The sequence below is a fragment of the Mesoplodon bidens genome, assembly GCF_964165515.1.
Source record: "Mesoplodon bidens genome assembly, chromosome: 3".
NCBI classification, from domain to species: domain Eukaryota; kingdom Metazoa; phylum Chordata; class Mammalia; order Artiodactyla; family Ziphiidae; genus Mesoplodon; species Mesoplodon bidens.
Window position 1 is genome coordinate 15,490,737 of NC_138178.1, and position 24,042 is coordinate 15,514,778.

The window sequence follows — 24,042 nt, forward strand, 5'->3', positions numbered from 1 at the left end:
ATTATAGAACCAAAATAGAAAACACCTTCCACCCTGGAAACTCACATGGTTAAAAAAACCAGACTCTATGAAAATAAATGCATTTCTCTGCTGACTCAGAATTGCTGGAGATGCTTTATTGCATCAAGGATGTCTCCATTTAGAAAATGTTTCCCTGGGAAACCAGAAGTAATTAAAGGAAGGATAGAGAAGTAATAACGCAGAAACTAAAGATCTGTTGAGTAGGGGAGGGGTCGCCATTATAGGGCAATCTTCTAAATGGAAAGAAAACTACAGGTAACTTATGGTGACAAATGCTGTAGTTCTACATCCCTTCATATTATGGGAGAGTGTATCTTATTGGGGGTGTGTGGGGAGAATGGTCAAAACAACCAAAAAACCTAATATGAGGTTGAAATGAAGTTGAGAGTTTTTAAATTTAGGATGCTGCTTTTAATCTTAGGATGTTAATCTGGACATCAGAAAATGTAATATGCTAAATGTAAAAATCTGGATGTCTTATTATAGATTTGGAGAATATTATCTAAGTTAATTTAGCCTGCTTAGTTCACTTGAATCGAGATTGAGCTAATTAAGGAAACATGGAAGCAGCAAGTATTCAATAGTTTTGATGGTAGAGAATTTTTCACATTCTCTGAGAGCTGAATGAAGAAGGACACACATAGATAAATACTGGAAACATTTATCTAATCTTTCTCTTGCTTTGTTCAACAAATATTCATTGTAGAAGGCCCTGTACCATCTGAATTTTAACATTTTTTTACAACTATATTCCATTGGAAAACTGTGTCCCATCCTGGGCATTTTCATTCAATAAAAATAGAATATTTGGAGAGAACTTCATTGAAATTTGATCAGTTTTAAATTTTATGTGATAATAATGCTTCCTTTATAGAGCGTTACTAGGAAATGAAGTTTTCCTTGTTAAGTGCTAACACTTAAAAGACCATTTTTACCAAACGTTTCAGAGGCATAAATATATAATTACTATTTTTTTCTTTTTAAAAAACCTTTAAAAATTCCGTGTGAGGAGAGTGACATCAGAAAGATGGTAGAATAGGAGGTCCCTAGCTCACATCCCTCCAACCCCAAACAACAAACTAGCAGCCATCCATGGACAAAAGTGCCTTCGTGGGAGCTTTAGTATCCTGGCAGGAGTTGTGAAACTCTGGTGAAGCCCAAGACCAGGGAAAGCTGCTTTGAGAAGGGAGGCCCATGCTCTGGTGGCAGTTTCACTGAAAGTGGTCCTGGATACAGACCAAAAGTAGCCCCATTTCCCAGTGGACTCAGCTACAGCCATGCTTGGCCACAGTTCTACAACCAGCCCAACCTGTCAAGAGGTGTGGGAGGAACCATGCCTGTCTGTGCCCCATTAAGAGGCCGGCTGACCTTGGACTTGACTGCAGATCCTGCAGCAGTCCTATGACCCAGTTCCAGACCTGCTCTACTGCATTCCAGGAGTTAGTCCTGCCTACACACATTTGTGCCCCTGGAAGCAGGCCCGCTGACGTCAGTCCTGGCTGTGGACCCTGGAGCTGTCCTGTGACTCAGTTCCAACCCTGCTCTGCCACGGTTCAGTTCCTGCTCCCTCAGCAACCAGGAGGAGCACTGTGTGTGTTCCCAGTTACAGGCCTGCTGGCTTCAATCTGACCATGGTCCCTGAGGCAGCCTAGTGACCTGGCTTGAGTCCTGCATCATGTGATTTCCAGAGAACAAGAGAGAAAGAGAAAAAGGCAGAAAGTTTACCTAGAGAAATAATGGCCAAAAACATACTAAATCTTGGAAAGGATATAGAAATCCAGACTCATGAAGCTCAAAAGTGCCCAAACAGGATCAACTCAAAGAAGTCTACCCAGATACACATTATAATTAAATCATTAAGAGTCAAAGAAAAGAAAGAATTTTGAAAGCAGCAAGAGCAAAGTGACTTGCCACATACAAAAGAACCTCCATAAGGCTATCAGCAGATTTCTCAGCAGGATTTTTCAAGGGTTTTTTTCCTGAGACGAATGGTGACAAAAATAATTTGGTTGCAGATACAGGCACATTTGGAGGAGGGAAAGAGAAAATTAAGGAAGTTCGTTATAAACGGGCTCTATTTTCTGTTCAAAGGATATAAGAACATTGGCAGAGTGAAGAAAGTTCAAGGAAGAGATGAGGATTTGAGGATTGTTGTAGAAAAGTAGTGCCAGGGAATTGTCCTAAACCTGCATCTAGGACTGTTGGGAGTCCAGCTAACGTGATAAGTTGAAATTTTTAGTGGTCCCAATGAGTATGACCAGTAGCAGTTTGGAAAATGCAAATGGCTATGGCTACTGTAAGTCAATTTCAAAGATTGATAAAGCCATTATACGGAACATGAGCTAGATACTTGTATCTATTCTACAGGGATGGTCTGATAAATAAATGTGTTAGTACTTGCAAAGTACTTAGCAGAGTTCCTGGCACATAATTAGGACCCAAATTTATGTTAAAATGAAAAAAATAGGACAGAATTCAAAGTGCTTGATTAAGAATGGAATTGAGGCGTTAGATCATTAAATCTGAGACCATTAGGGGAAAAGCATAAAGAGGTTGTTTTATGGAAAAAAACAGGAAACATTGCAAATCTAAAGTTGTATTTTTTCTTATTACTTACGTTGGAAAACAGGTTTAGGAGGAGTAGAAGACATAAATGTAGAAGACATAATGATTAGATAATATTTTTCAAAAAGTAGGAGACATAATGATTAGATTATATTTTTCAACCCTAAATTTTCAGAGGGGAAGATAAAATTCAGAATATAACTATGGGAGTTGGTTAATGAGGAAAAATATTTATGAAAGTGACTAGAATTTAAAAGGCTAATGTTTCACACAGTTTGATTCACTTGGAGGTTGAGGTTGCCCAGGATTTAGAATCCAGTAGAAAACCATGAGAAAAAGAACCCAGATGTGTGACTTTAAAAGAGAAGAAAGTTTTGAATAAAGGCTGTAAGAACAGAATTTTGAAAGAGGCATGGAGTAGTCTGAAAGGCAATGACCCTACTCTCTAATGTTGATAATGTGAAGAATTTATAAGAGGACAAATAGCCACTTAAGTGGAAGCATCTTAAACATTAGAAATTCAGATTTCAGTTAAGGGGATGATTTCTAAGAAAAGAAGTTACTGACAAGATTTTTTTTTTCTTTATGCAATAGAATAAGAGTTCTAGATTGTAGTGTAGAAACAGAAGGGAAATGGCCCAGGGAAAGGGAAAAGCTAATATGGATGGAAAAGACAGTCTGGAAGATGGCAGGTGAACAGAGGAATCTTTACCTCGTGCAGTTGTTGTGAACCTTTGGAAATAAAGAAAGTAGACAATAAAGCTATACTGATGGAACTAAATTTTCTCTGGGTTTCTTAAAGAATTTTAGTCTAAGCTATTTTGTTGCCTAGAGGATATGAAAATTTCATGATAAAGTTTCATGGAGAGAAAAACTTTACCTCCGACAGTACATACTGTTCTTTCTACAATGTATGAGTAGGACTGGACGTGAAAAGAAATGCAATGCCTGAGAAATTCCCCATTCTTCTATATTCAGATATTTAAAACAATCCTTGCACATCCTGTTTTCTGAAGGGGTGGCTTACCTCCAAATATACATTCTGGGGTAAAGGAGATGTCATCAAGGGCAATAAAGATGTTCTCTTTTCCACTCAGATCAGCTTCAAATGCCACCTTAAATGGACTGTTACTGGAGAGAGGTACATGTCCATACATCCAACCTGTTCTTTTATTGCCAATCACTGACCACACCAGGATGTTTAGTCCAGATTCCTCAACAGTATACACCTAAAAATGGGGAAGAAAAAGAAACAAACAGAGAAAAATCAACTCTTCATTGTTTGGATGTTAGAGGCATATGGGCATCCAGGTTGTTGACGAAAGAATGGAATCTAGCAATGCGACAGCTCAATAATAATACTTTTAATCATCCTTGATGTACAATCTGTTCTATAGCATAGTGGGCAAGATCCAGCTTATACTCAGGCAAGCTGTGGTTATAAAGTGAGACTAAGGATGTTATATTTCCTTTGGTGAGTTAGACCTTTGTTTAGTTTTGACATATCGATTTCTGTGTACCAAATTAGACATGGCCCCAAACTGTAACTATCTCAAGTATCTAAAAAGCTGGTGGAGGTATACAACTAGAATTTTTCACCATTTAAAAAAACTTCATCCATCTCGACTAAGGTGTGTTACTGTAGAAAATCCTCATAGTAAATGAATATGATAGTAAACAAGTCATTTCAGAAACCAATCTGTGGAAAACATTTAACATTTTGACAGACAGAAAATCTACCTGAATTAACTAACATCAATATTCAGGACTTTTTAAAGTATAAGGACTAACAGATTCAAAAGGAAGAGAAATAGAAATAGGGCTTGTTTTGAAACCAACCACCACGACAAGTTCTGATCTTTTTTTAAACAATAAAAACAATTCAGAACAAAACAAAAACAGACATTTCCTAGCGCTCTTCAAAAAAATCTATTTAAACAACAAAAAATAAAGTTGAAAAGATACTTTCCTACATTTTTTTGCACCAAAATTTTATGATTACCATTTTCTAGTTGCTATACATATGTATAATATATACATATATATTATACATATATAACGTACTTTTAAGGTACTTCAGCAATCACTTATACAATCCTTTCTTTTACAAGGGAAAAATAAGACTCAGAGTAAAGAAAACTCATGGATAGTAATTTTCTTCTATTGCAATATTCTTTTTCTTCAATGACATTTCCCTTTACTTAAAAATCTTACTTCCTCACTTTTTTCTTAGTGTCAAAATTTATCTACAGATAATTTATCCTATAAAAATCTATCCAAAATTTATACTATTAGAAGGAGAGGACAATATCACTCATTCTGTTACACATGATACTATATTGACATTCTAGGAGTCTTACCAAAAACCACTAAATAATTCAGACCAAAAATTAAGCATATTGCCAATGTGCACCACTACAAAAAGTCTAAGGTCAAGTCAGAAATCCAACTCTTAATGGACATTAAACATAATACCAAAAATAAATCAAGATGACAGACTAAAAAAAAGAAAGAAAGAAAGAAAAACTTGCCTGAAGCTTGGAAACCTGAAAAGTGAGACTTTAACACCAACATTTTGGAAAAGCAGACAGTTCTTAAGTAAAAATTACCTTTCATATTTGATTTCTTGAAAAATAAAATAAGCTGAGATTCAATATGAAAGGAATTTGGGTCAGTTGACTGTTTCCCATCTCACACATAAGCAAACACTCACCCCAAAGAGTCTTCAGCTCCAAGGTTTAGTGAATACTTAGTTTTCAAATTCATACAAAATTTCCCCATTTTTTAAAAGTTAAAAATAAATATGTATGAAACTTCTGACTGACCTTGATAACAGGACAACTCTACAAAATCAAGCTAAGTTGAGCACTCCTTTTGCATAAATCCTGGATTACGTCACAGAGATTTAAAAAGAAATAGCCTTGTTTTACTTATTTTATAACTATTTTTCTGGGAAAATCATCTCAGAACACCAAATTTCATGAAAATATAACACAGTCTTTTCTGGTTTTATCTAAAACTCTAGCACACATGTATTTTATTTATTAATGTATCATTTTTATTGTTTTAACACTTCATTTTATTCTCTGCTTTCAGTCTTTTTAATCTTCAATCGATCCTACATGGTCTTGACAAATTCCCTTTCCTTCCATTCTCCTTTTACTCTACTTCTCAAAACCCCACCATGACATCTCCTGGTCATCCCTTTTGTACCCTCTCATCATGAGCATTAACTCTCCAGTATATGTCAACCTATTTTTATCCCATTATTTCATCCTACTACAGTCCAAATTAATTCTGGTTGAGTTTACTAACACACTACTTAATTTCAACAGAACTTTTTGACAAGTTCATTAGTTGTTTCAATAGTAATATGTATTTATGGAACAACCAGTGTATTAAATTGAACAACTGCATGTCATGTAAAGTGATTTTTGTAGCTACAACAGCCAATGGAAAAACTAGAAGAATCATTTATGGACTCCTTTTAATGCTGGATTTTATTTATAGCCAATGGGACACCCACTAAAGACTAAAATTATGGTATATATTTTTTGCATTTCAACAGAAATAATACTCACTGTCTCCTGACACTTTTTTTGTGTGTATGTATATGATAATGCTCAGCAAAGTATTATTTTAAAAAACTTCTAAACAACTATCACTTTGAAAAATTAAAGTGGCTAACGTCTTCAAAACTAATTAATTCTAAATTCATTTGTTTCTAATTTTGTATTTTATTACACAAATTTTACTGAAAAGCAATTCATGTTGCAATAATAACATTATTTGAAATAGCTTTCTAAATATCAACTGCTAGATAAATAATCTGGTTACTTCTATTTTGATATTCTACACTTTGGTTGAACACTCACCATTCATATAATAATTGTTAACATTATATAATGTAAAACAACCATTGTTACCATGATTTTTATTATAAAAGCAAAATGTATTCAAAGAATATATAAAAATATAATGAAGTTTATATATTGATATTATAATTAAGTTTATATTATATTCAAAGGTGATATTATAATCCAAGCTTATAATGTAGGGTAGGAAAAACTTAAAGAGGACTTGCTAAATCAAAAACATAGATAGTCAGAATAAAATAATATTATACCATTTAAATACAAATATTATAACATTAACCAGTTAAATTTATGTCAAGGATTTGAGAAAGCAACTCCTCAGCATTTATTTAGAATGAACATTCCTCTGGAGGAAAACACCCAGCAACAGGTAATAGAAAATATGGGTGATGATGATTAAATTCCAGAAGAGTATGGCTCTTAGAGACCAGCTTCCTCAACAGTATCCATGTATCTACATTGTCCAGGTAAAGAATTAAAAGAACTCTATCAGTAGCTTTTCCTAAAGTTCCTCTCCTGCAACTAGTCAGTCTCGAGGTTCCTGAAACATTGAAGGCACGTCCCAGTGCTGATTTAGAGACTCTGAATGGACACTTTTAGATAACGGAAACATTTATCCATTTCATCACATACTTAGCTCATTAAAGTTAGGGTGTAAAATGCATCAGTGAGAGGAAACCTTGGCTTTACTTGGCCCTCAGTTACTCTCAGCTGTTCTGCTAGGTGTTTGCTCTTTAATCACTACAGATAGGGCAAAGCAGTGAACTGAACTGTGCTTAATCCTTAGCAGTGCACAATTTCTCATGGTTTCATTAGAAAACACTCAAATTTTATATAAGAGGAAAGAAAATAATCAAAAGTAATGAAAAGGGAAATTTCCCCCAAAAGGGAGGTTATAGGCTTTACATTCATTTAATAAAGGATAGATATAACAATAATATTGCCCATATTAATAAAATTTAGAACATTCACATATGTTATGTTATATGAACACTACCACACGTGTAGATGTAGGGTAAGACTATTAACTTCCCTTTACAGATCTGGGGTTAGAAATGTAGACAGAGGTTAAACAATTCATTACATGTGTACAGCACAGAACTCTAGTCTCCAGGACAGCAATGTAAGGAGCTTGGAAATTGTTAGTCTAGTCCTCACAACAAGAGAAAATCAACAACTCTTCTTAAATTCTTCAGTGAATTGAGGTCACAGAGCCATCATAACTGCTGCCTCCAAAACTGGAGAGAGAGACAGGCAGATGCTGAGAATCACAACTTACTAAAGCAGAAACCAAGGGACAGAAACCCCTGTGGGGACCAGTAATGAGGTCAAAAAGCCTAAACTGTAGTTGATGAATTGCTGGAGACTCACTGTGGACAAGTTTGAATGTTAAAAAGTCTTGGGTGGCAGGGGGCAGTGGGGAGGATCTCCAAACTTTTGTGAGTTAGATCTCCAGGAGTCCTATCAGGTCCTCACAGGGAAAAATCACAGAAAAATTTCCCTCAATTTTTTGGCAGTAGGAGGGGAAAATATACCCAGAAATATACCTAGAGCATTCTGTTCTTCTCAGCAAGGCCTACCCGCAAGACAAATTATTTAAAAAAGCTTAACTGACTAGGTTCATCAGAGCCTAACCGAATTGGGGAAAAGAAAATACCCAAATCCAGCCCCTGGTAGTTTTCCATACAGGGGGAAATGACCAAATCAGCTCCCTCTAGTCTTCCTGTATTACCTAAGGAGTGAAAAAAGTAAAAATATGAGGGGAAATTATAAAGAATAAAACCCAGGGGTAGTAAAGGACTCACTAAAAGACTGAGAACTAATCGTAGCCCTACAGAGAGCTTTCTCTCACCCCACAACTTACCAACAAATACGTAGGGCTTCTATGTAATAATACGGGGATTCAACTTAAAGAACAGTACATTGTAGACCTTATTTAGGAAGAAATCTCTCTGGAAACCCAAAGACAGCAGAGGAGACAAAAACAAGGACAAAAGGGAAAATTAGAGCGCTGATCCTACAGTTAGAGCAAACAACAAACACAGCTTAACCTCTAGCCAGATGAACATAAAACCTCATACTAAAGCCCTAATTTTTACCCAGTATATCATGTCAGGCTGTCAAGGCACAGACTAAGCATCAGAACCAGATTTAGGTATGGTGGAGATGTTGAAATTATCAGACAGGAAATTTAATACAAGTATGATTAATAAGCTAAGGGCTCTACTGGAAAAAGTGGACAACATGGAAGAACAGATGGACAATGTAAGCAGAGAACTGGAAACTCTAAGAAAGAATCAAAAGGAAATGCTAGAAAAAAAAAAAACACTAACAGAAATGAAGCATGCTTTTGATGGGTTCATCAACAGACTGGACACAACAGAGGAGAGAATCAGTGAGCTTGAAAATACGTCAATAGACAATTCCAAATCTGAAATGCAGAAAACAAACAAACAAAAGAATGGAACAGACTATCCAAGAATTGTGGAATGGTTATAAAAGGTATAACATGCATAATGTGAATACCAGTAGGGAAAGAAAGAAAGAACAGAAAAAATATTTAAAGTGATAATAAATGATATTTTCCCAAACTTAATGATAGACAACAAACCATGGATCCTGGAAGATCTGAGAACATCAACATGATAAATACCAGCACTAGAATTTGTCTACACTGAGGCACATGATATTCAAACTTCAGAGAATCAAAGGTTAGAGAGAATCTATCTAATGAAAGAAGCCAGAGGGAGAAAACAACTTATAGAGCAGCAAGGATAAGAATTACATCAGACTTCTCTTCAGAAAACTTGCCAACAAGAAGACAGTGAAACAAAATATTTAGAGTGACGAAAGAAAAACTCCAACCTGGAATTCCATATCCAGGGAAATTATCCTTCAAAATAAAGGAGAAAGAAAGATTTTCTCAGACAAATAAAAACTGAGGAAATTTTTTGCTAGTAGATCAGTCTTGCAAGTAAAGTTAAAAGAAATTCCTTAGAGAAAAGGAAAATTATATGGTCAGAAAATCAGATTACATAAAAAAAAGAAGAGTGTTAGAGAGGAATAAATAAAGGTAAATAAAATATTTTACTTTTCTTATTATTAATTGATGTAACAGATAATAGTTTAGTCAAAATAATAGTAACAAGAATGTATTCTGTGATTTTAGCTTTTGGGCAAGTGAAATGTATGGCAGCACATTATAAGAGAAGGGAGGGAGGAATTGAGAATACTGTGTACTTGCACTACTCATGAAGTGGTATAGTGTTATTTGAAAGTGGACTTGGATTATTAGTAAATGCATGTTGCAAACTCATGGGCAAACAATAAAAAGGGTTTAAAAAGAAGACATGCTAAGAGAAGAGAAAAAAGGACTCATAAAAAATGCTCATTAAAACAAAGGAGGCAAAAAAGAGTATAAGACACATTCACACAAAAAGAACAAAGTTAACAAATGTAAAACAGTAACAGATATGCTAGGTATTGACTCAACTATCAATAATCAATTTAAATGTCTGTTTTCTAAATATACCAATTAAAAGACAGAGGTTCTCAGAGTAGATTAAAAAACAAGACTCAACTATGTATTGTCCATAAGAAACTTTAGTTAAATATAAAGACACAGGTAGATTAGAAGTAATGGGATGGAGAAAGATATACCATGCTAATACTAATGAACAGAAAGCTGGAAAAGCTATATTAATTTTGGGCAAAACAGACTTCGGAGAAAGAAAACTATTATGGATGAAGAGGGCATTACACAATGAGAAAGTGGTCAATTCTCTAAGAAGACACCAATCCCGAATGTGTATGCACCCAACAACAGAACATCAAATACTTGAGACTGTACAACTTGAAAAGTGGTACAACCGCAAGGAGAAGTAGATGAATCCACTTTTACAGTTGAAGACTTCAACATCCCTCTATAAGTAACTGACAGAGCGGGCGGCATTAAATCAGTAAGGGCATAGTTGAACTGAATAACATCAATCAACTGGATCTAATTCATTGGTAGACTACGTCATCCAGAAACAGCAGAATACACATTCTTCTCAGACTCATAGGGAACACTCACCAAGATTGAAGACATCTGGGTCATAAAACACACTATAGCAAATTTAAAAGAATAGAATAATACAATGTATCCTTTCAGATCACAGTGGAGTTTAACTAGAAATAAGTAACAGGAAAATAGCTGAAGAAAAAAGCCAAATACTTTTGAGATTATACAACACGCTTCTCAATAAAACATGGGTTAAAGAAGGAGTCACAAGAAACACTAAAAGTATTTCAAACCAAATGAAAATGGAAATATAATTAATCAAAGTTTGTGGGACAGTGAAGCCATGTTTACAGGGAAATTTCACAGAATTAAATTCATAAAGTAGAAAGTAAGAAAGATCTAAAATCAATAATTTAAACTGGTCCTTGGAAGGGAATAGTAAAACTGATAAACTTCTAGCTAGGTTACCTAAGGAAAAAAAGAGAAAAGATACAAATATAAATATCTGAAATGAAGGAGTAGCCATCATCATTGATCCCCTGAAAGAATAATAAAGGGTTATTAATTATTAACAACTCCATGCCCACAAATTTGATAATCTAGATGAAATTGATCAATTCCTTGAAAAGCACATCTATGAAAACTCACACAAGAAAAACAGATAATGTGAATAGGCCTTTATCTATTAATGAAATTGAATCAATCATTAATAAACATTCCAAAAGAGAAAGCAATAAGCCCAGATGGGTTTGATGGTGAATTCTACCAAAATTTTAAGGAAGAAATGGTATCAACTCTCTACAGTTGTATCCAGGAAATAGAAGCAGAGGAAACATTTCCAAATTCATTCTATGAGACCAGCTTTACCCTAATACCAAAATCAGACAAAGAGACTACTAGAAAGGGAAACTATAGGCCAATATCTTCCATGAACATAAATGCAAAAATCCTCTACAAAATATTACCAAAATGAATCCAACAATGTATAAATGAATTATACACAACCATGAGGTAGAATTTATTTCAGGTATGTTAAGTTGGTAAACATGAGAAAATCGATTAATGTAATCTATCATATCAGCAAGCTAAAGAAGAAAAATCATATAATTTTATCAATAGATGCAGAGAAATCATATGACAAATTTTAACATCCATTCATAACAACTCTTAAGAAGCTAGGAATAGAGGGGAACTTCCTCAACTTGTAAAGAACATCCTACAAAGAACCTATAGCTAATCTCATTCTTATTTTTATGTCACCAGTTTTTATTTTTATTTTTTAATGAAGAACATAGATGTTTTATGTTCTGAGTCCTGGTTTTCATTGTCATCACACATTCATTTACCATTTCATTCATTCAGTTACTAAATATTTATTGAGTTTTGGTTGAATACCAGGCATTGTTTCACGTACAGCAGAAAAATCTTAGCTCAGTCTTACAGTCTTACCATAGTAGTTAATTTGTGCTATCCAACTTAGATACTTATAAGCTTCTTTTTCAATATATTTAAAGTTAAATATATATTTTTTTCAATATGTGTCTGAAATTGGAGTTCTTTAAATCACTTTTGCCTGGTATATGGTGAGAAACTGGAGACTTTCCTGTTCAGATTATGAGCAAAGAAGGATGTCTGCTTTCACTGCTTCTATTAAACACTGTACTGGAAAACCGACATAATGCAATAAGAGAAGAAAAGGAAATAAGAGGTATATTGATTATAAAGAAATAAAAATGTCTTTGTTTGCAAGTGACATGACTGTCTATGTAGAAAATTTCAAAGATGCAACAACAATGAAAAAACCCCTGAAACTAATAAGCAATTATAGCAAGGTTGTAGGATACAAGGTTAATGTACAAAAGTCAATTATTTTCACATATTCCAGCAATGAACAGTTGGATTTGAAATTAAAAACATAACACCATTTATATTAGAGCTGAAAAAAGAAATATAAACGTAACAATAAAGTACATGGTCTATATGAAGAACACTACAAAACTGATGAAAAAACTAAGTAAATGGATGATATTCCATGAGGAAGACTCAATGTTGTCCAGATGTAAGTTCTTCCCTACTTGATATATAGATTGAATTCAATCCCAGCCAAAATCTCAGCAAGTTATTTCAGGGCTATTGACAAATTCATTCCAAAGTTTATAAGGAAAGTCAAAATACTTAGAATAGCCAACACAATATTGGAGGAGAAGAACAAAGTCAGAGGACTGACACTACCTGACTGCAAGACTTTCTATAGAGGTACATTAATTAAGACAGTGTGGTATTAGTGAAAGAATAGACAAATTGATCAAAGGAACTGACTATAGAGCCCAAAACAGACCCACATAAATATGGTCAACTGATCTTTGGCAAAGGAACAAAGGCAATTCAATGAGGAAGGTTAGTGTTTTCAACAAATGGTATTAGAACAACTAGATCCACGTGCAGAAAAGTGAATCTAGATTCAGAGCATCCATGTTTCACCAAAATTAACTTGAAATGGTTCACAGACCTAGATGTCAACTGTAAACTGTAAAACATCTAGAAGATAACATAAAAGAAACTACAGGTGATCTTGAGTTTTGCAATGACTTTTTAGATAGAAAACCAAAATCATGAATCATGAATAAAAAAATTGGTAATTGGACCTCAATGAAATTAAAAGCTTCTGCTTGGTGAAAGACACTGTTATGGGTATGAAAAGATGACCCAGAAATTGGAGAAAATATCTTAAAACACATAGCTGATAAAGGACTACTACAAAATACACAAAGTACTTTTAAAACTCAAAAATAAGAAAACAAACAACCCAATTTAAAAATACACAAAATGTCCAACAGATACCTCACTAAAGAAGCAATACAGGTGGCAAATAGGCATAGGATAAAATGTTCAACGTCATACATCATCAGAGAAATACAAATTAAAACAATTATAACACATATTAGAATGGCTAAAATCCAACTCACTGAAAATACCAAATTTTCTCAAGGAGCAACTGGAATTCTTTTTCATTGATGGTGTAAATGCAAACTGGTACAGCCACTCTAGAACACAGTTTGGCAGTTTCTCACAAAACTACACACATCCTTACCACATGATCCAGCAATTGCACTCCTTGATATTTACCCAAAGGATTTGAAAACTTATATCCACACAAAAACCTCCATATTAATGTGTATCGCAGCTTTATTTATAATTGTCAAAACTTGGAAGCAACCAACAGGGTTTTCAACAGATGAATAGTTAAATTTTGGTACATCCATACACTGGAATCTTATTCAGTGATAAAAGAGAAGTGAGCTATCAAGCCACAAAAAAGACATGGATAAACGCATATCTTTAAGTGAAAGAAGCCAATCTAAAATGGCTACAGACTGTATGATTTTAACTATATGAATTTCTGGAAAAGATAAAACTGTGGACACAGTAAAAAATGATCAATGGTTACCAGAAGTGTGGGAGAGGTAGGGAAGGATGAATAGATTGAGCACAGGGGAATTTTAGGGCAGTGAAACTATTCTGTATGAAACTGTGGGTACACATCATTATACATTTGTGAAAACCCATGGAATGTACAGCATGAAGAGTGAACCTTAATGGAAACTATGGACTTTAGTTAATAATAAAGAGCTAATATTGGCTCATTGACTGTAACAAATATACTAGAGTAACGCAAGATGTTAATAATAGCGAAAACTTGGAGCTGGGGGTAATGAGAGTGGGTACTGTATACAGGAACCGTCTGGGCATTCTGTTCAATTTTTCTGTAAACCTAAAACTGCTAAAAGAAATAAAGTCTATGAATCTAAAGAATATTTTTAAAAACCCAAAATATACACAGTAGAGAATGACAGAGCTAGTGTGGAATTTTCCTGATTTGCTTTGATTCACTCAATTGCCTATTCTGTTGGAAAAACACAATTGCCTCATCCATTTCAATGCCAATTAAAGCAATTATTCAAATGGTCACTTGGTCTTCTAAACATATTTACTCACCCTCTCTTTCCTCCCTACCCTCTTTCCATCACACATTCTATTTCCAACTTCGGACATTTAAAAAAGTCAGGTGGCACATCACCTCTAAGCTTGCCAATGTCAGCTCCTTTTCCCAACACCCTCTCTAAGACCAAGCTCCTTTGCCTGATCAGAGGCAAGAATTATCAGAGTACCAGGTATATTAAGCTATCAAAGGAGGCACTTAAGAATTCAGTAATAGCAACTTTCTAGAACTGGGTTCCACAACAAAGGTAATAAAAATGTCCTTCCAATGGTATAAAAGTTTTTTCAAGACCTCTCCCCATTCCCCTTCCTCTGTGTCTTCTTACTCTCTCCTCCCTCCCTGTGCTCTAGCCACAAGACTCCTTTGTCCATCTCCCTAAACCCCACGAACACTCCTGACTTGGGTCTTTGTACTGTTTTTTTCTCTCTGTCTGTTCTCCCACTCCGGGCCCCGTATCTGCATGGCTCACAGCCTCACCTCCTTCAAGCGTTTTCTCTAAGCTTACACCCTTAAAGCGGCTCACTCTGACCATACCCAGCCCGACTAATCCTCTTACACTGCTTTAGTTTGTCACAGAGTCTTGAAAAAGACTACTCAGCTTACTCACTGATCTCATTTCCTGCTGTTTAATGGCAGTTTCCTCATTATGACATAAATTTTAAGGGAGTAGGGAGTTGTCTGTTTTGTTTATTTATGTATGCCTTGAACACTGCCAGGTACATAATAGGGGCTCAGTAAACATTGGCTAAAGAATGAAAAAGCTAAAGATTTAAGAACTTTGGAGTTGGACAGGATCTTGGAGATCGTCTAGTCAAAAACTTTACAGGGACTAGAGACCAAGTAACTCGCTGACCAGTGGTGGAAGTAGAAGCAGCATTCTCATTGCTTCTCACTGCACAAGTTCTACCTTGGCAAATTCATCATTTTATCTGATAAAGAAAACGTATCTACTTATAAAAATCAGGATTATTCAGGTACTGCCGTGAGAGCTAGCAATACTTTAATCACTATTTTTTACAAATAGTTCCTTGTTTGCACTAAAACATCACCACAATTTTCTTTCTGGGTTAGGCGGTCAGTGAGTTATAAATAAGCTATGCTGTCTTAAAATTTAAAAATACACCATAGGTAAGTAGGAAAATGGATGATTTAAAAAAAAAAAACACCTTAGAACAATCAGAATTTGAACTGCAGAACAATCTACATTTCAGCTCTGCCCCTAAAGGCTGAGGAAATAGATCACTCTTTTTTTCTTTGCCTTTCTCATTGGAGATGGGAAAAAGGGAATCCAGTTCATTCTGTAACATCTCAGAGCAAATTAAATGAGTTCACTGACATGAAAACCCTGTTCAAACTATAAAGGACCAGCCAAATTGGCTGGTGAATATTTGTGGTAAAAGGAGGAATTTCTGGTCCCTCTATCATATTTAAAAAGCATAAAACTTTCCTTCAGGGTTTTACCTCCCTATAACTAAGAAGGCTGAACAGTGTTATGGTCTGGGGCTAGGACCCAGATTCTAATCCTGGCTCTGCCAATACTAACTGGATGTCTTAAGCTAAATTATGTAATCTTTTCAAGCTTTTATTTCTCTTTTGTTAAATGGAAGAAATATTGATATCTTCCTGATACATCTGTTATTAGGTTTAAATTAAAATAATGTATATAAAGTAAGTATCAAGACTAAATACATTTCCTTTTTATTATTATTCAAGAGCTTGCTATTACATATCACATATCATCCATTCAGAAAAAAAGAGTTAATATAGTGAGATGAGTCATATTAATAAGAAAGTTAACTAGGCAATTTCACCATAACGAGCTGACACATTCGTGGGATTTAAAAAAATGGTTTCAGGGCACAATTTCAGGTTTTTCAGATTTTTTACAAATGCATCACTAGGGTGCTTGTAAATAAGGGGAATGAGAACCAGGGAGCTTTAGAAACTCTCTAAGTTTCTAGTCATTAGCAACTTAGAAAGTTGGGTCTAGGACATAGGTTTCCAGTTGACTGCCTCTCCTGAACATCACTTGTTTGCAAAAAAACATCACTGGCTGTATCAGAGGAAGAAGAGCTGAGAAAAATTACAGCTACTATGCATGTGGAAATTGAAGTGGCTGACTTGTATTTAGCTCTACAACATTAACTTCACATTCTTTGAAAGAGACAGACTATTTAGGAGTAATCAGAAATAAAGCACCAACCAAATGTTTCTCAACAGTTGAATGACCTGTGTAGCATTCAGTGTTAGCCTGATACCTCCATGATTTTTCTCCCAACTAATCACTGTACAGACTACCAAAATGCCTTCAAAACACCTTCTCTCAAAATGAAGGAAATTTTAGACTGTAAAATAGCAAAAAAAAAAAAAAAAAAAAAAGGGAGTTTACTTTTTTTAGTGTATTCTGCAAAATTGTAAATATTTGGAAAAATGGTTCCTGGTTCTGATGGTTAACTGAAAACATATGTTTACTTATACACCTCAAGAATGTTCCACTGCAAAGACAGGAAAAATACTGAAAGAAATCCACAGAAGCACAGGAAAATTAGGAGCACATCTACCAACATACAAAAATAGTAAGGACTTTCTGGAAGTTTTAAACCAAATGGAAACTGTTGGTTGAAATTACATAAACAAAACTGAGGAACTTGCAAACATCTACAGGTGAAAAAAAGACCAACAAAAAAGTGACTGTTCCCAGTGGAATTCTGGAATAACTCTAAGAGGTGGACAGCATAGAGAAGAAGCTATGCATGTGTCACTAGCTCATAATTAATCAAAGAACTCCATAAAAAGCCAGATCAGTCCATATGTTAGGAGTTACTGATGCAGGCATTCATACTTAGGACACACAGGGTGGATAAATACTGCTGGCGTGGGAGATCTGACACAGGAGTTTTCACGAAAAGGCACTGAGACCAAAGAAGTGAGGTGGTGGCCTTGTGACTGCCACAAAGTACTTGTACCTCCCTCAACAAATAAACAAGCCAGAAGTACATCAGAAATGTAAGTCCACTAGAAAATGCATCTCCTTCTTTACACCAGAGCAATAAAACTGGAGATCTTGAATTAGAATGCATATTCACTGCTAGGTCTGATGCAATAAAATACACATGGTAATATTATCCAATCTAGACTCATCCACATATATGAATAGAAAACCAATAGTAAGTAACCTGAGAGTTGAGGAAAATTCTGAAAGACAGGAATTAAATTGAGACCAGTACTGAACACCATGAGAACAACTGCTAATAGAATAAATGGGGAAATATATAAAGAAATGTAATTAATTCCCTTGAGAGATTCAAGTGTCCATCATATCTATAAAATAGAACAAACTAATATGAAAAAGAAGCATTCAGAGATCTTGGAAATTAACAAAATGATTGCTAAAGCAAAGCCCCCAGAGATGAACTGCATAGCAGAATCGATACAGATTAAATTTCACAAAGTGAACTGGAAAACTAAACCAAGTGATCCTCCCAAGACCACAGTGTCTGAGGACCAAGAGATGAAAATTTTGAGAATATATGGTAGGGGATAGCAAGGATAGATCCAGAAGTTTCCACATCAGTCTAATAGATGTCTTTAGAAGGAAATAATTAAATAAATTACAGATGAAAACCTCCCAGAGGTGAAAAATGATGAGAGCCCATCAAATTCCCAGGAGAATTTATCAACACCAAGGATTAAAAGAATATTTTACCCACTTCCTGTGAGAAAAGTAGGACATGTGAAAATCCTGGAGGAGAAATAATCAGTCAGACAGCTGTCTTCTACATGGCAGATAGACACTGGACATTAGAATACAATGCAGGAGTGCCTTCAATTACTTAAGGAAAAATAATTTTGAACCTAGGAGTTCATACCCAAACTATCTTTCCAGTATAGATCCATGATATGTTTCTTTCAGCCAATCAGGAACTCAAAAAGCTTACCAGCCATGCACTGTTTCTGAAATACCTATGAATAAAACATGCTATGGGCTGCATGTGACCCTCCAAAGTTCATATGTTGAACCCTAAACCCCAGTACTTTAAAATGTGACTGTTTTTAGAGATAGAGCTTTTAAAGAGGTAATTAAATTAAAAGGAGGCCTTTAAGGTGAACCCTAATCCAATCTTGCTGGTGTCCTCATAAGAAGAGGAAATTTGTACACTGGAGCAAATATTAAAAATGCACCCACGTAGAGGAAAGACCAGGACATGGTGAGAAAGCAAACATCTGCAAGCAAAGGAAAGAGGACTCAGAAGAAATCAAAACTGCCAACTCCTTGATCTTGGACCACCAGCTTCCAGAACTGTGAGAAAATAAATGTCTCCTGTTTAAGCTACCCAGTTTGTGATATGTTGTTATGGCAGCCCTGAGCAAACTGATATACATATCAAACAAAAAGAACCCAATATAGTGGACTGCAGAGGAATTAATAAAGAGTAGTGAGCAAAGGTAACTGTAAAACATATAGTCTTACTTGATAATTATATACCGGTGAGGTCTAAGGCATTTTAAAGAATACGATTGCCAGGGGAGTAGATGAATTATTTACACCATGAATCTAATGTTCCAACAAATTTTAGTAAGTCATAGAGCTGTTTGGGAGGATGAGCCAGGTCAGTAAAATTTTGCCAAAGGTCTTCTTTTATTTGAGGGGTGGATAGGTTAGAAGTATGCAATTAATTTTCAATAAAAATGGATAAATATTTTGAATAGATTTACTAAAAATTAAATGTCCACTTTAGAAAAAAGATACAGCAATTAAAACTTACAAACACTGGGAATAAGGAGGAATAAAGGAAATACAATCACAAATTAAAGGCAGAGGTAAAGGGGAAAATAATGAAACAAGAAAAAGACTAATAGAAAACACACACGAAAAACGTTTTGTACATATGTGAAAGGACTGAATTGATTTATTAAAAAAAACCCAGAAGTTCAGATTACGGAAAAAAATAATCCAGCCATATGCTGTTTATAACTGACATAACTAAAGTCAAGAGTCATGGGATTGTTGAAAATAAAGGGATGAGTAAGATGTTAAGGCATTTATTTCTTTTTATTTTTTTAACATCTTTATTGGAGTATAATTGCTTTACAATGATGTGTTAGTTTCTGCTTTATAACAAAGTGAATCAGCTATACATATACGTATATCCCCATATCTCTTCCCTCTTGCATCTCCCTCACTCCCACCCTCCCTATCCCACCCCTCTAGGTGGTCACAAAGCACCGAGCTGATCTCCCTGTGCTATATGGCTGCTTCCCACTAGCTATCTATTTTATGTTTGGTAGTGTATATATGCCCAGGGCATTTATTTTTTAAATGGTAAGAATGTCCATATTATTAACAGACAAAATGAGATTTCAGGAAAATATAAAGGAGGTACTTAATATTCATAAAAGTTATAATTCCTTGAGCACCTATAACTGTCTTGAATCTTCATGCATTCAACCATATGGCTTTGAAATATAAGGGCTGAGACCAATAAGAACAGAAAGACAAACTGAGACTTTATACTGGAGGAACTTAAAATACCTTTTTTCCCTAAATTGACAAATTAAGTAGATAACAGTGAGTAAGGATGTACAGGATTATGATTGAATTTATCTCTGTGTTTCTATCATCTCTCTGTGCATCTATCTTTGCATCCAATGAAGAAACAACCATTCTTTCATACATCTGTAGAAAATTTACAAATGCGTATATGAACTTAACATATTATGAAAGCATGTCAAATCAACAGGGGGAGGACAGAGTACTGAATCAGTGATGTTGGAAGAACGAGCTTCCTATTTGGAAAGAAAATCATGAATTTCTAACTTCTCATCATACACATGCAAAATCAATTATAAGTGGATGAATTAGTTAAATCTAAAAAATCAAAATTATGAGATAACTTAAAAAAATGAGAATATTTTATTTTATGAGAGGAAAGGGCTTCCTAAGCAAAGTATTAAGGCCAAAATCTATAAAGAAAATAGAGACTGACAGATTTCACAAAATAAAAATGTAAAAGAAAAGCTGCTTTAACTATGAATCTGTTAAATTTTTTGTTTTGTTTTGTTCTGTTTTTTTTTTTTTTTTTTTTTTTTAAGAAGCAATATTCAGCTTGGGACACAGACTTCTAAGCGAAGCTGACTTTTGGTTCCTTCTCAAGGTGACTTTGCACTTAGCCTGCTTGTAGGCAGGGGTAAGAAATACCTTCTTTTGCAAATTCCCATCTCTCTGTCCTAAAATGGTGACTTGTTTTTAATTTTTAGCAGCATAACTCTTCAACTTGAGGTCACTTTTCTTTTCCTGCTTTTATTATACTCTAAAGGGAAAGTCTAATTTGAAGGTCATATTCGATTAGCTCCTTCTGAGTGTCACCCTTTGCATTTCACGTAGTGCCATCCCAGCCTGATAATTTATACTTTAATAGAAACTTGAAGCAACGTTTTTTACCATCCTGAGGTTTATATTTCTATTATCTACAATAAAAGATACACAGCACATGTCAGCATCGTTCCCTATATCTGTCCTACCCAAGTATCTTTGCTGTCAAGGTCTGTGTGCCCACCTTTGCTAAGTGGTTAACATAAGCTCATGATTCTCACTATGTGATGGATGATATGTTGTGTTTGACGCACTCTCCTCGGTGTCCCTCATCACATGGTCCTGAGGGTCATGCAAACTGCTTGACAAAATGCCTGACACATCAGATACAACCTTACCTTTCTTCTCTTCTATTCAATAAGACCTGTCAGATTAAATACAGCACACTGATATAATATAGGGAGAATCTTGAATCTCTATACTCAAAAAGGGAGGAAATCACTAAAAAGTACTTGGGTTCATTTTAACTACTGTTCTTGCGTATTACCTGTGTCACATCTTACAAATGACTGCAACACAGCAGTGTGTGTGACATGTTGAGAATTACTGCTCTAGTACATTACTAGCCATGTTTATGCTAAATTAGTATGAAATGCTCAAATGTAGGGTATAATCTAGAGCTTCCACAAGTCTGTTTAGAGGGCAGAAATTTGCTAAGTATGCTCGGTGACTCCTACACACACCTCCAACATTTTATGCCTGGGGATATCTGCATATATTATTGTTTCTGCTTTTAAACACTATCTAATGTTGTTCTCAAAAGCTGCCTTTGATAAGCAGTGTACCACCACTGGTGGAAATAATGCCCATGAGGTTTAACATGTGACAGGAATGAGAGAGAACTGGTTAGTCTGGGACAGTTAAAATGCATATAAAAAAGGAATAAAATTATTGACCAAATACTGATAGAGCCTCTCAACAACTTTTGCAATAACATAACATCATAAAAAATGCATTGTTAAATTAAGCACTAATAATAAAGAAAAGGATTAAACAAAAAATCTGATGTGTAAATTGTCTTAAGCATATGCCATACAAACTAGTATCTACTTAATTTTGTATACATATTTCTATATGAATACAAGTACATATTCAACTCTTTAAAATATATTTTTTCCTTTTTGAAACTTAACATTTTTCTCCTTTCTCTTTTTACTCAACATATCACTGGAAGAATTTCTAGAGCACTAGTGATAATTAAGAAATGGACCAGGTCCTCATCTATGTGGTAACATCTCACGGTAATAACCAGAACCTTTGGGGCAAGTCCTTAACACAGGTTACCATTTTGTAAATTATTACTTCATTGCACTAAGTGGTAACCTAGTGCCCTGATTAAATGCATGTAAATCTAAAATGCATTTCCTTTTTTAACTAGGAACTGTTCATATACAATATTTCATTGATTCATTATTTAATTATTTCTGATTATACTATTATATATAGTGATAAGGGTAGTTGCTGATTGATGTATCAGAGGTCCTTTCCAGAATATCTCATAGTACCTGACCCTTGCTGGTGCACTGTGCCTCTGCAGCATCCCCCAGAGGGCCCAAGGTCATCCTGCATTTAAGAAACAAGGCTGAATTGAAGTGAGACTCTTTTCCTTCTCTGCTAAACTTCCCATTCTGAAGTTCATGTGCCTGGAAGTATCACAGGGAATAAACAGAAGTTCCTCCTGCATTTATCCTAGAAAATGGGCCCCTGAAAGGTCCAACTCTTCTAAAAGGACAGCTATAGTTCTAATGACAAACCCAAGAGGACTCCGAAACTGACCAGAGGAGGCCTGGATCAGTTTGACAAAGAGGATGTAGTCTGGTAGCTCTTATCCGTGGTGAAGGGCTCATTCACAAGTTAATCATCAAAAGCAGCAGCACAAAAGGATTAAATGGTATGTCCCACAGTCAATTATAGGAAAAAGAAATACCAAAAGCATCTCCCACACCACCTTACACACACTGCACATTTAGGGAGCACATTTAGGAGGACGACTTAAACAACTTTTACACCAATTTTTTTTGTTTTTTGTTACATTTGTAATTCAAATCAAATTTATACTGAAAACTACAATATGTAGAACCGGAAATATGCAAAGCACCTTTTAAAGAACCAGATTTCAGTAACTATTGGTAGGAAATATAAGATGATTTTGAATAATAAAATATGGAAAATAAAATATGCCATAAAAAACCCATCTAGTTCTGAGAGGCAGTAAGCATAGTAATTAAAAGCACATGCTGGAGCCATGTCATAAATAGCTCTGTGACCTTGAACAAGTTCCTGAAGCTTTCTGTATCTCATTTTCCTCATCTGTTAAAATGTAGGTAATGTCATTACTTGCCTCATGGAAGGTGTGAGGATTAGATGAATCAATACATGTAAACGACTTCAGTGTATGGCATACAGTAACCCTCCGATATTATTCTCAGCTTTTTTCTTCTCTGATCTTACTATCTTCTTAAATATCACATTAAAACAAAACAAAGCAGAAGCCTCAATAATGGCTTCCCTAATGGAATATTTACATGCTAAATTCCATAGGTTTTAGCAGAAATCATGTAGCTCTAAAACTCAACTTTAAAATAAAGACCACTTCAACCTGATGGCTAACTGTTCTGCTATATGAACAATAGCCTTCTAGAAGCCCATTTAGATATATTAACCCATCTGTTAACACTGAAAGAAGTTTTAGGAAATAGTTCATTTTTTCCCTCCTGAGCAATTAGAAATTTCTATAAATTACAAAAACTATTATGAAAAGTATTAATTATAAAAGTTCACTTCCTTTTTGTATCTTTAAAAAATTAGTCTGGAGTAATAAAAGGATATTAGTCATTTGCAGAGACATTCTCTTGTCCTGTGTCAAACTTTACCTCTTTCCATAGATATTAAAAAACTCACCTGAGCTAACATTAAATATCAGAACAAGCCAGAAGCTAGAAAGATGAACTACTGAAACTAAATAATCTCATGGGAAATTAATTTGGTTTCACTTAGGGCTCTTTTGGCAATGTGAATCATAAAGAGACCAGAACCATTTTAAAGGGTGCTTTTAATTTAATATGTAGGTAGGTAATTGAAAGACAGAAAGAAACTGACCTAGAAAATAAAGTATGTATTAACATTGTTCCATAATTTGTGAGCCTGTGAATCAAGGGATACTGATGCCTGTATAGATATCTTATTATTCTGAATATTATTCTTT

At 34.8% G+C, this 24,042-nt stretch overlaps 1 protein-coding gene across 1 annotated transcript in view; it reads right to left on the reverse strand.

Moving 5' to 3' along the window:
- The window catches only part of MALRD1 (MAM and LDL receptor class A domain containing 1), a gene marked incomplete at both ends in the record, with an annotated part of 607,751 nt that overhangs the window by 118,541 nt on the left and 465,168 nt on the right, over window positions 1-24,042 (reverse strand). Inside the window, one exon of the mRNA XM_081226990.1 lies at window positions 3,614-3,815. Within this exon, the coding sequence (XP_081083116.1) occupies window positions 3,614-3,815 (202 nt within the window). The remainder of the gene's footprint in view (window positions 1-3,613; window positions 3,816-24,042) is intronic.